The sequence below is a fragment of the Heliangelus exortis genome, chromosome 15 (assembly GCF_036169615.1).
Source record: "Heliangelus exortis chromosome 15, bHelExo1.hap1, whole genome shotgun sequence".
Taxonomy (NCBI): domain Eukaryota; kingdom Metazoa; phylum Chordata; class Aves; order Apodiformes; family Trochilidae; genus Heliangelus; species Heliangelus exortis.
The window spans coordinates 4,177,539-4,190,882 of NC_092436.1; the positions used below are offsets into that span (position 1 = coordinate 4,177,539).

Genomic DNA, 13,344 nt, shown 5'->3' on the forward strand with positions numbered 1-13,344 from the left:
GCCCAAAAGCCATCCCCTCTGCCGTGACTGGTCGCTCTGATTGCTGAAAAGAAAATAATTTGTATTGCTGACAGGGAATTGATGTTTTCTAGCCCTGGGACAGAGCTGGGGGACGCCCTGGTGATGCTCCCGGCAGGGTTGGGGTGCAGGGACCGGTTCACAACCCTAAAAACATCCACTCTGGTGAAAAAACGTCAGTCGTGTTTCCAGCGGGGAGAAATGCTCCAAGAAAAGCCAAGTCCTAGTGTCTGACAAGTCTGACAGTGTGTGACACTGCCATTTAATGTAAAAAACCCAACTAACCAACCAAAAAACCAAAAAAAAAACCCAACCAAACCAAAAAACCAATCAACTAAACAAAAAAACCCTAAAAAACCCACAAACCAACAACAAACCAACCAAAAAAACCAAACCAAAAAAGCAATCAACTAAACAACAAAAAAAAAACCCTAAAAAACCCACAAACCAACAACAAACAAACCCAAACCCCAAAATAAAACAAACAAACAAGCAAAAAACCCCAAAAAACCCACAAACCAAAACCAAACCAACCAACCAAACCAAAACCAAACTCCAAAACCCCACCGCCTCATGCTGAAGAGCCTCTCAGAACTGGTTTCCTTGAATCAGGGAAATTTTGGTTCTAGGGTATTTTGGTCCCCTCCTGTCAGAAGGATCTTTTCCCTCCCTGGAATAGAAGTGGCTGAAATAACTGTTCATTATGAAAATGCAATGAATGGGAACTAGCAAGAAATTCCCATTTTTCAGACAGGTTTTCAGCTGAAAAAGGATGAAATCTATCAGAAGTTTAGAATAATTAGCTTTTAATTCTGAACCTTTTTGAAGCCTCTGTAGGCAGCTTGCAAATTTCAGCCACCGATTTTCGTGCTGAGCAAAGTGCTTTCAAAAAATTCCTCTATGGACGCACCAGAGAAAAGCAGCACTGGAAAAAGTTAATTTTCCTTTTGTTCAGGAGGTGGCAGTGGAGACTCAGCAGTAGAACGATGTCAGCTGGAATTTAAGTGGTGGCTCAGAGAATAAAGTCAGAAATTCACTGGCCACCATCAGGGTATATACTGAAAAACAACAAAACCAAACCAAAAAGGCCAGGCCCTCCAGAAATGGCCAGCTTTAAGATGGGAATAATTTGACTGTGAAGAATCAAATTAGAGAAATTTAGTCTCTAGAAAACTGGGAAGGAAATTTATTTTGAGTGTAGTTACAGCTACTTCTGCTGTCAACCCTATGGTATTTACTCTTTTTTAGATGAGGTAATTCCTTGTTTAATTAGATTTTACAACACCAAATATATACACATCTTTAGGAAAGAGTATCACCCAATGTAACCATGTTCACATTGCTTTGTACAGCAAAATATCTTAAATTTCCATGTGATTATCCTGGGGGGACACATTAGTGCATGCATGAAAAGCTATATTCAAACCATTGAAATGTTGTATGGTCCCACTTTTAAATACAACAGTAGGTGACCCAGCCTCGTAGCTGCTACTCAGGAGACATAAATCTCATTTAGTTTCCTGATTGATGTGATACAAAATTTACAGTGGTTTTCTGCCTTTCTGAAAGCCTTGGAAAGACTCAAATACCGAGCCAAAAAGTCCTGGCTTCCAGTGCTGTGCTTGCTTCCTCTTAATTAAAGATGTGTTGGTTTTGGTTTTCCTCTCTCTGGCTAGCATCAGAGGGGGGATGATTAGTAACTGTGCTTTTCCTCTTGTTGTTTATGGATTTCTGCAGTGCCATGGTTTGGTTTTTATACTGATGTGGAGAATTTCACAGCTCCCCTCAACTGGGTGGTACCAGCTTTAGCTAAGCTTGGGAATTCAGGGACAGAATAATGACATTACTGCCTGTTTAGCAGGGACTGAACCGAATGAGGATAGAAAACCCACCAGGAACATTTCTAAGGTGTATCAAGGAGAATATATTATTCATTTCACAAATCAGAACAACAACTGATAAAGGGAGGCAGTGTCCTAGATTGCTGTAGCAGAAGTAAATCCAAAGAGATAACAGGAGTGTGGATGGATCAGCAGAAAGGCAAAGTGAGAACCTCACATAAAGTGAGAAAGTTGTATTTCCATTCCTTGAGAATTTATTTTTGAAAAAGAATTTTAAAATAGTTTTGGGGTTTTTTTGGTTTTTTGTGGTTTTTTTGGTTTTTTTTTTTTTGTTGTTCTGAATATACAATAGAATAGAAAAATGCCACTATTCAGCCAGCTCGACAAGGACAAGATATGGCTCAGGAGCACGTTTTCCTTGTTAATGAGTTATTAGAAATTTTCTTAGAAAAGCAGTGACCCAGAAACTTTGTATGAGCTTGGGCACTTGTGTTCATTCACACATGGACTGGTGAAAAGTTGTGGCCAATTAGTGTGATGGTTCTCTCTGGGCTGTGAGAGGTGGCAGAGAGAAATGGCACACAGTGCCCTCAGTGTGTTCATACATTGTATTGAGAATTTAAGGGCAACAGAAACACTATCTACTAAAATACAAATAATAAAAGAACACATTTAAACAGTTGTAACACAGAGTCTGAGAGGGACAGACTAAAAATATTCAGGCCCAGTCTCAGCTATTTCCTCTCATTACAGAGAAGTTTTGAGGGTATGACTCCTGTTTGGGAAAATATTATGGAACTCAGAGAATTTCTCTCTTTTCCTTGTAGCATACATGCAACAAAATGTTGTTAATGTGTGAGGATGAAGAGAGAAGCAGGAAAGTGGAAACAGAAGGAAGAGCAGAAATCACAGGTACCTTTGTGCCTCCAGGCATATTAATGAATTGCCACGTAGAGTCAGAAATCTTTGTGTTTTTGAAGCTTCAGAGCAACAGAAGTTTCTTTACAGCCTATTCTGTAGATTTGTAGTTGTCAAAACACCACAAATAAAACTGAAGGACAAAATCCACACAGCTGAACCTTTTTTTTTTTTTAATTATTATTATTTGACACTCACATTACAAAATTTAGAAACAATAGACAGTTCAGGCAAACTGTTAAAACACAGTATAAATTAGGGGGGGTTTAATATATAAATTCTATACATAGGTAAGTTAGCTTGAACATGACTGACAAAAGGATTTCTTAACAATCTTACCACAACTGTATAAAAAGGCATGGGAATAGGATGGGCACTATAATCATGAATGCAAGTTAAGACATTTTCCACAACAGCTATAAAGCATAACAATGACCATGCTATTCTTGCAGTGTTTATGTGGGGTACAGTATGCATATTACCATTAACATTTTGCAAGATCTATGTACAGTCACAAAATCATAACAGCCACTTTCAAGTAACTTTACTGTTTCCTGCCTGTGCAATTAATAAAGTGTCAATACTTGTTCTGAGGACTTCAAACAAAGAAGAGTTTGAGTATAATGGATGGCAGAGAGCTTTCAATTTGACCTGAAAATGCTGATCATAACATGAAATTGCTTTTTTAAAGAAAAAATTACAGGAGAAGCACAGCACCTCATTGCTATCATTCACAGCATCAGTATTTACCCTTAACATTTCTTTCCTAGATTGATTATTTTTAGAAACTAAATTGATAATTTAGTTAATTCCCATTTTTCTAAGCACGGCTGTAAAAAGGAGTTACACCAGAAGAAATGTAAAACTAAAATTTGCATACCTATTTGGGGCAATTTTTGGAAAAGAGGTGCTTCCCAGGTGACCCCGGGTGCCATTCAACAATTTCTCAGTCTGAAAATAAGGAGAGTTCTGCTTGCCCTTTTCACTCTGTGCTTTTAGGTCTGTGACTAAACGTTTCAGAATAGCATTTTCTTGGACTTTAGGTTTAAGACAGCTGGTCCTGTCACTGTCACTTAAAGTGAAAAAAAATTGTAAAATCTGATTTCTCACTTTTATAAACTGATGAACACTTGCTAAGAGTTCTGAAACCCAGAGGATAATTTATTCTCCATCTGTGCTGTGTACTAGCAATGGTCTTCCACAGACAGACTCCTAAGGGCAGTACTTGTACATTTGTAAGAACCATATCTTGAAATGTTGGAATTTAATAGCTCTGTGTGCACATCAGTCAGTAAGTTTTAATAATTAGGAGGCTTCTAGTGGGACAATTCCTTCTAGCTCAAGGTGAGGACAGACAAGTAAGTGATAACCCAGCTTGGGCTGTTACAGAAATACATACCAGGTCATCTGCCAGGGCTACATTTTCAGTTTTCTCAACTCTGTTTACCCATGATTCAAACATCAAGAAACCATTCTAAGTTTAGTTGTTTCAGAGAGACATTAATTTTAGAAGCATAATTAAATAATGAAAGCAGTGATGCACTACTGACCAGTAAAAAGTCTCTGAGGAAGTGGCACGTCTCTGAAAGGTGGCTGGACTATGGAATTTTCTGGTCAGAAGTCCATTAAATGGGTTTTGCACCTTTTAGAAGGAAGCTTCCTATACAGTTATTTTATTTACAGGATGTGTGAGCTCTGAGCTCTAAGCCTTCTGCATTCAAGAAGGCCTGGGTACGTTGCAGTATTATCTGGGTTGGCAGTTCTAGGGCTACAGGGATGAAGGGAGAAGGACTCCTGTTCTATTATGACAGCTCTGGAGTCTTAATTATAGAGCCCTTGTATGGCAGAAAACTAGAAAAATGTTCTTATGGCTTTTTGAAAGAGCTGTTTATATTTACTGCCTCTGTGAAGGGAAAGGCATTGAGGGAAGAGGGAGCAGTCTCAGCCACTCTGAATTTAATCACTACACAGTCTGTGTCTGGCCACAGTACCAGGAATGGGATGCAGGCAGGAGTTACTCATACTCAGCTTTTTTTCCATAGCTGAGGTTGTAGCCTGAGTTCCAGTGTCTTGCACCTGTGCAGAGTGTATGAAATACCACCCATGGAACCTATTGGCTGTTACCTACATCTTCCATAATGTGAAAATGCAGGATGTGGTGCCTTGTATGAGCAGTAGCTTAATGTATTTAGTATTTTCTGCGTATCTGAAAATATGCAAAAATAATTGTAAAATAAATAACTACCAAACAGATGAGCCTCCAGATCTGTTCCCCCAAAAAAGGTGAATTGTTTGCTGCCTCCTCTGCTCAGCTCAGAACTCAGCTGCTCTGCAGAGCACCCAGAAGTGGTTGCAGGGAAAATTACTTGCCCCAAGGCAGTACGTTTGCTTTCCAGCATACCCAAAGTTAAAACAAAAATATAGGTAGAGTATTCTGCACCAGTATTTCACTGTATTCTCTCCTGCCTTAGCCTGGCCAGCTGCCACTGATATTATCAGTAAAATATACATGGATATCTTGCTCCACTCTTCTGCCATGCTATGAAATAGCACAGTTAACAACCATCAAGGTATTTCTGATATTTTTTTAAAGTATCTATTTTTTCCATGCTGCTTAGATCTTAAAATCTTTGTCATCTAAGTAAAAAGTTCTTCACTGCTACAAGTCCTCTAGAGAAACCTCTCATTTAAAATAATTTTTTGTAAACATTCAGTTGGATGGATAAGGAAGCAGGCTTTGCCCCAGGTGAACTTCCAAAAGCTTCTTACCTTTCAGAAGTGATGTGTCCAGCACCAGAAACAAAAGAGTGCAGCTCAGATACCCCTTTGCATGTCAATTTTGTACAGGATCATCAAATCACCTCTGCACAGCCCTGTTAGTGCACATGCTGCCATAAACACATCAGATTGTGTGTGCTCTTCCCCAGCCACAATTCAATAGTGCCCAACACTAACTCTTGAGATAATCTAACTCAACAAATAATGTTAAAAAGGACAAAAGAAAAGAAAGTCTTTGGCCCACGGTTGAGGCTCTGAGCAGTGACAAAGAGATTTTTTTTCTGTTTCCTTGTCACTTGCTAATCCCATTCTGCAATTACAACAATGGGAATAATCATTTCACAACAAAAGAGGTTTTAATTTCCGAAGAAAAAGACACCAGAGACAGCAAGGTTAATTTCCACAAACTAAGAAGTAAAAAAGGTTCCTAAAGCCAGAAAGTTAAATTTTGCTCTCAGACTTGGACGGATTCATTGGATCAGATTTAGTCCTTGAATTTGCTGCTGAATCTTCAGCAATGTCAAAGAAATCTTTTGCTAAGGCTGGATTGGCACCTTATTAAACACAACCTGCCCATCTGGGAGTTGCACCTTGCTCTAAAGAAATCCAGGGACAATACCAGCTGTCAATGCAATTTAATCCCTGTGAATAACTTAGAACTGCACTATTGTTACCAATTGCAGGACCACTCCAAAGGCCATCAAAATGAACTGGAGCTTTTCCTCTGGCACCTCTGTTTGCAATCAGTCTCATTCTAGGGAACACAGACACTGTTAGGCCAGGTACTGTTACCTGTGTAACATTTTTACACTGATAGGCACAGTGATATCTTTTCCACTAACATGTCTGCTTTTTGACAACTCCAATTACATGTTCAGTAATCTGAGCTCTGTTCTAAACAGGATTTACAGTCATGTGCAAACCACTGCTCATGTGCTTTAATGAAAGGTGCATAAACTATTGCAATAAATCTTTTTAAAGGTATCAATAAGGGACTGGCTTGATTTTGAGTGAGTGAGTATCCTACCACCACTGACCACATCATAAAATATTTTCAAGCTGAGAAAAATACCTGTATGCTTAATTAGTTTCTTATTTTAGGTGCTTGAGCAGCCATGTCCACACTTTGTTGAAGTGCCATCTCAGCAGTGGCTGGGGTCACAATTCAATTCCAGATCTGCAGGTCCTCTCTGTCCCCATGGGGAGCCTCCAGCCAGCTGTCTGACAGGACTGCATTTACTGCCTGACAGATACACTCAGCTCAGTGGCCTCTGGTGCCCTGGGTTCTTGTGTGCTGGACTCACTTCAAGTGTTTTTATCCTCTAAATTCAGTCACGCCCAGCAGACCTCCATCCATCCACCATTAATTAGGTATTGTGATTGATGCTGATGTGAAACTGAGGACAAGACTGTAATAATTGTTTTTTGAAAGGCATTGAGCAAGTTCATCTACTGATTTCACCACAAGCACACAGTTCCCTCGTTGGTTTTCACTGGGCTTTGTATCCAGCTCTGTGTTGCAGAATGCCACACTCAAAAAATTAAAAAATAGGACTTTTGCTACTGCTCTGACTACAGTAGAGGAGGTGCAGAAGTGATTTTGTGTATTTGGGTCTTTTAAAATACACATGGAAGCAAAGTTAATGCTTCTGAAAGACTCTATCATATTCACATCTTACTAACTTAGTGTTTTGATACTAACATTACAGAGCTATAGCTCTAGTTTTATGCATTTTCTGTGTAACTCTAATTCAAACAGCTGCCAGGGAGGGGAATCAATGGAAAAAAAGTGGAATTAGAAAGCCATGGTCTTACTGCCAGTACCTTCTCCAGCTGTTGGGCTATTAACTCCATGCCCACAGTGGCCTAGTGCTTGGTGTTCAGTGATCCTGCTTTCTTTCAGCATGCTAGGAGTTTTTTATATATTTATAGCAATAAAACATTAATTCCTGAAGATACTCTTCCTCATTTTCATGTAATGCTAATACATTTTTAAAAAGTCTGCTCCCCAAACTTTGAACCTTTGTTCTCAGTTGTACTTGCACTTTGCAAAACACTTTGCAAAAACTTTGCAAAACAGTTAGAGCTGAAGCAAGGCTCTAACTGTTCTCCTATACACCCCAGTTAGGCCAAATCTGAATTAGAAATGCAACTGACACCTGTAATTTAAGGCTTTACATGATTTCTACTTGAACCAATAGGATTTTAGCCTCAAAGTTTTGTGAAGACAAGCTGTAACTCCTCATGTTTGTTTTTTTACAAGTGCTGTAGTCTCATCTTAAATTGCTGTGTACTCTCATCTCCAAGTCATTTTGCATATCTCTGGAGATCAAACAATATATTTCACACCTCTGTAAAGCAGTAATTGCCTCAATATTCACCAAGAGAAGAGGATGTTTAGCACCTCTGATAAAAAGACCTTTTAAATGTGTGACTACATAAAGGCTTAAAGATAATTTGGTGCTTCTGAAAGTCCCAGCAAGCCTTCAGCACCTATGTAAATGTGAAATTTATGCTTCCATTTTAAGCACTGAGGTTTGAAAGTTTTGGGCTATGAAAGAGTTTTAGTTTGCAACAGTGATAAACTTTATCAAATCTAATTTAAGCCAGACTTACAAAATTGCCTGAATTCGTGGAGGGTGCTCCAGAATATAAAGTATTACCACGAGAAATCACATTTTGATTCATCTTTAGGGTGTTATAATCTCAGCTGCACCAGTCTCTATTAGTTCTTTAGAGAAGGAAGATTTGAACTTTAAAAAGCAGGTTTTAAGAAAGGGCCCATTCACCTACATTGGGTTTCAGATAAAGAAAAAACTAAAATAAAGAAAAAACCCATTTCCATTATGAAGTCATTATGTGACTGTTAAAAAGATGCAGTCATTGAGGAAAAGAATTTCCATTTAGCAAACACACTTAAGCATTAGCATTGTTTTAGCTTTGCTTATGGTTATTGCTCTGGATTTGGTTGGAATTTAACAGGCTTTTAATGGCATCATTTTGGAAATGGCTCTGCTTGAAGGAATGGCTGTGTGAGTGTTTCTCTGTATAGCTCTCAGCTCACAGACAAAAATTAAGACCAAGCATATTAACAGTGTCACCACAATAGTGATCATTCCCTGGCTGGAGAAATGCTGCAACATCCTTACATTTAGTTCTTCCATATGAAGCTTGAGTAAACAGCTGACATTATAATGTCCCCCTGATTGAATTCATGCACTGGCAAACCTGTATGAAAAGGAGAACTCAGGTTCTGCCTCAAGCCCTTACCTATGCAAATCCAGAAGAAGCTGCCCGCCTCATCCCAATATTTTCAAGTGCAGTGGATTCCAGGTGGCCACGATCCAGACTGCACGGGTTTTCACAGCCCAAAACCCACCACAAGCACTGCACACTCTACAAACCTTTAGTGAATCACACAGAGCACATCTCAGCTGGCAGAGCTGCCCTCAAACATCAGCTCACCCCTGCCTCACGTTTCAACAACTCACTCACACACAGACAACTTCCCAGGCCTGGCAGAGGGCAGGAACAGTTCCAGTTTTCTGACTAAATTCATAACCAACACAGCCAGGATTTGGGATTAGTTGAATTTTTCAAAACACTACAGCCACTCAGAATCCCTCTGTATTGAAATAAAGCTATTGCTGATCCCAAAGAAAGGGTTATATCCTTCTGTTGTAATCAAAGACTTGAACATCATAGAGAATGCCAGCATCATGTCAATAACAAAATGCCACGTTCAATATTGTGTGTCATTTAGGTATCATTGAAGCTTTTTGAAGGCAGCTAGGAACATCCTCTGCACAGACAAACCATTAATCTACTGTTAGGGCTTAATTTTGAATCTACTATAGTGCATTATCATTTCATACATGTTATAGTAGCACCTTGATTACTGTACAACTTTAGACACAAGATATGGTCCCTACTTTCTATTAACTCTAAGGAAATGGTGAACATGGTTTATATCCTAAAAATAAAAAACAGTTATCTGCTGATGAATGACAAATTCTCTAGTGCATTCATTCCAGTCTGAAACCCTTTGCCTTGTAAATCAGACCATGTAGTTCCCAAATTCAGAGCAATTACTCTGATCCCTCTCATCACGTTGCAAAATGAGCAGTACTGTATAAATTGGATCCTGATTTGTTTTCAAATGGTAAAGCAGTATTTTTTTCTTTAAGCAGGATAAAACCCTCTAAAAGATGCAACTCAGCATGTAGAAGATTAGGGAATACACTACATACATTAAACAGAGGGAAGTTGAGTTCCATGCCATTTACTACTTCAGTTCAACTTTAGATGTGGTGGTGGCATCTTTAAGTAATACTGTCTACACTCTGCCCTGCTCAGATCTGCCAAGATTCACAGTAAGAAAAGCAACAGCACTGGTGGGAAGAATAACTAAGGAATAGTCATACTTTGAATTGTTCTTTTTAAAAATTCAAGGGGTTTAGATGCGTGTCCCATGCTGATGTGGTCTATATGTGACATACATGTGTACATATGAGCAAGAGATGTCAGTTTTCATCTGCTGGAAGCTTAGATCTGTAGCAGTCAGTGCTTTGTTCAACAAGGCTGGGGGACTGCTAATGTAAGATTAAGTTCTTTTTTCATTCAGCAATTAACCAGATTGCTGCTCTGTCTGTGTTTGATTTAATTTTACAATCCTCAGAGGGTTTAAAGAGCTGCTGTCTGAAGCACCTGCTTCTGAAATATTCACGTGTATTTCTTGTTTTCCTTTTTTCAGACTTTCCCATCTTCTTTACAGCACCATGGTTCTCCATGCTCCTGAATTTCTTGTTTTCCTTCAGAGGCAAAAGCTACAGTGGTCCTGATGCAGTTTGGGCACAGCCACAAAAAGTCTGTCTGTCCTTCCTCTCTGTGTCTCATAGTTAGAAAAGAGTCCTTGTGCACACGATTCTGTTGATTTTCAGTGGATGAATCCAGTTCATCCATCACGTTAGACAGTCAAAAAGCCCAACAAAAAACTCAAACAAAAGGAATTATCTAAATCCCAAACAGGCATCTTTGGAATCAGTAGTGCAAAACATTTGCGGATTTCTTTTCCTTGACCTACTGGAATAATCTCCTTATCTTCAAGTCTTGCCTAAAATAGTGGATCTGTAAATTAAAAACGTAAGAACAATGAAAGGAAAAAAAAAAAAGCAAATGTAAAGTTGGGTTATTGTTGTGCTTTTTGGTTTTAGATTAGTTTTGGTTTAGATTTGGTTTTAGATTCTAGATTTTAGATTTAAAATCTGTTTTTACACTAAACCATTCTATATCTCTTATAAGAGACATAAACTGTAAGAAGGTCTATCTAACCTAGGGCATTTTTCAACTAGACCAGGCCTCTTTTGCATGGGTACAGCACTGTATAAATGCACAAATAGAGGATATTTTAAAATGGTAGATAATTTGAGATTATGATTATCATTTATCAGTGCAGCCTTAGATCTTCAGATTACTCTTAAATAGAAAAGACCACTGCCCCCCTCAGAGATTCACAGCACTTTTCAAGCTTTGACTATCAGAGCAGCATTTTGGAGGTACTTTAGAAATGAGCTGATAAAATGAGTGATTACCTTAAGGATTTCCACCTGTCTTTTTCTGTCTGGTTTTCTGGACTTTCACTTTCATAGGAAGCCAGATACAAACCTGGAAAAGGTAAATGTGTGTTACTCCAACAGCAACAGTAAGACACAAAACACCCTCAAGGTAGAATGACTTACAGAAACCAGAGAAGGAACAGTTGTAGAAAATAAACAGGTCTTCATTTTTCTGCAAAACTTGGCACTGTAGGATGCATTTTGTGACACCAAGATGTGTCCAGGGTGTGGAGTCTCCTCTGCAAAAGCTGGGAGTGCACAAACATCTCACTATCCTCAGAGTTCTTTAGGCAGGCTGTGCTTTCTGTTTGCAGATATTTCCTTATCTGACTGCTTAACAATGTTTTATTTTTAATACATGAACTGTTTCAGTATTCAAGTAAGTGCTAAAATTCAATCCTATTTCAGCATTCAAATATTGGTCCACTATTCCTCTGTGCTTGTGAAAAGCATGATACAGCTGCAATTCACATACTACTGCTTTACCTGTCTAAAATACTCTCCCACCTTTCACTCAGGGCAGGTTTTTTTGCTCTGCACTTCCTCTGGGTGTTAGGGGATGCCAGCTGTGGCTTCTGCAAAGGGCATCTCAGGAATCCAGTATCAATGTAGTGAAGGTCATGAGAGAGAATTTTGCAAACAATAAGTGGGTAGAAGTCACCCTTTTTTTATCCAGCAGCCTGAAAACTACTTTTACCCCTGACATTCACTTTGTCCCTTTAGAGCCTAAAACCAGAACAAATTACTTTAATCACATTAATTATTCTTTTTTGGCAGTCATTCTTCGGATTTGGGCGAGATTTTTGAAGCAATATTTTGTGTTCTGAAGTGGTCTGTGAAATAAAAAACTGTCTGCTCTGCTTAACTTGGATTAGTACAGAAAACAGCCTATAGAATTAAAAAAAAAAAACAAACAACCCAAACTCCAGTACAGCTCAGGAGGATTTTAGCTATAGGCAATTCTGTGCGTGACAATGTACCAAGAGGCAACTGACACCAAGCAATCTGAAATGACACAGTCTGACATGCTGGATACCAAATCAAAGAGGACAGATAAGGATAAAAAGAAAAATCAGAGAAATGATTTCACAACAGGGCTTTCATAGCTACAGCTTAAATTAATTACCAGATTTTACAAGATTTCTCTTAAAAATTCTTTTCTGTAGATAATGCATTTCTGTGCTGTAGTGGAGGAGATCAGACAGGCTACCACTGCCCTGGGCTGTGTTCACTGAAGAGCTGACAGTGTTGTGGTGTGGAAGACATTAGTTCTGGCTCCATCAATCACAGAATGAGTGGCTAAGGGACAGCTGACATCCACAGCAGTCCATGACATGGTTGTGTGGACTCTTGGTTACAAAAATAAGGCAACAATGGCAACTTCCTAGACAGTGCCTTCTAGAGAAGCTCTGGACAAAAGAAAATCAGCAGCTATGTGAGCTAGAAGGTTAGATGTGCAAAAACACATTGATAGGCTTGGGACAAAAAAGCTGCATGAGAGGAAAGTTAGGAAAGAACCAGGACTGGTCAGTGAAAGAGATCACCAATGCACACATCAGTTTTAATTAGTAGTGATGAAGAGATTTTCAGTGATTAGAGATTGCACTGAGTCTTACCATCTTCAGTAAAAATGGGAGCAGTATGTAAGTAGTGGATGATGTTTGGGTCTTGTTCAAAGGGACATTCCACTTGCTTCCATGTTATAAATTCTCCTACTTGCTTGGCCAGTTCCAGAAATTTCTGTAAACACAAAACCACTTCACTCAGACAAGGTAAGACTATAGCACCAAAATAGCAACATCCAAGCAGAAGACCAGGATCTTGTCTGCTTATATTCTAACTTTAAGGATCACAAGTAATTCATGTCTTAAGTTTGCCAAACCTTTTTATTAAAAAGTGGAAGGGCTAAAAACACAGATAAAGTATAAAGCATTTTTTACTGACTTATTTCTCTGTGTAAGAAAACCAATTTTCCATGCTTTCTGAAAAAGTCATCTTCTCCTCCAAGCCTAAGTATACTCATTTATGCTGCTGACACTGAATTTCTGGCAGCCAACTGACATCAAGCTACAGTGCTACAATAGCTGCAATGAAGGTTGGTTTAACCTTCACACAGTCACCTAAGACAGTCCTTTCTGGCATATTCAGTCTTTGTTGGTCTGCACTGAAATTGC

General features: G+C 38.9%; 1 protein-coding gene across 1 annotated transcript in view; it reads right to left on the reverse strand.

The window, feature by feature from the left end:
• Nucleotides 1–3,021: 3,021 nt before the first annotated feature.
• RASGEF1C (RasGEF domain family member 1C) overlaps nt 3,022–13,344 on the reverse strand; it is a 69,578-nt gene continuing 59,255 nt past the window's right edge. Inside the window, exons 12-14 of the mRNA XM_071758367.1 lie at nt 12,787–12,910; nt 11,147–11,219; nt 3,022–10,682 (exon numbers count right to left, since the gene is read on the reverse strand). Coding sequence (XP_071614468.1) covers nt 10,658–10,682; nt 11,147–11,219; nt 12,787–12,910 — 222 coding nt within the window. The 3' untranslated portion in view covers nt 3,022–10,657. The remainder of the gene's footprint in view (nt 10,683–11,146; nt 11,220–12,786; nt 12,911–13,344) is intronic.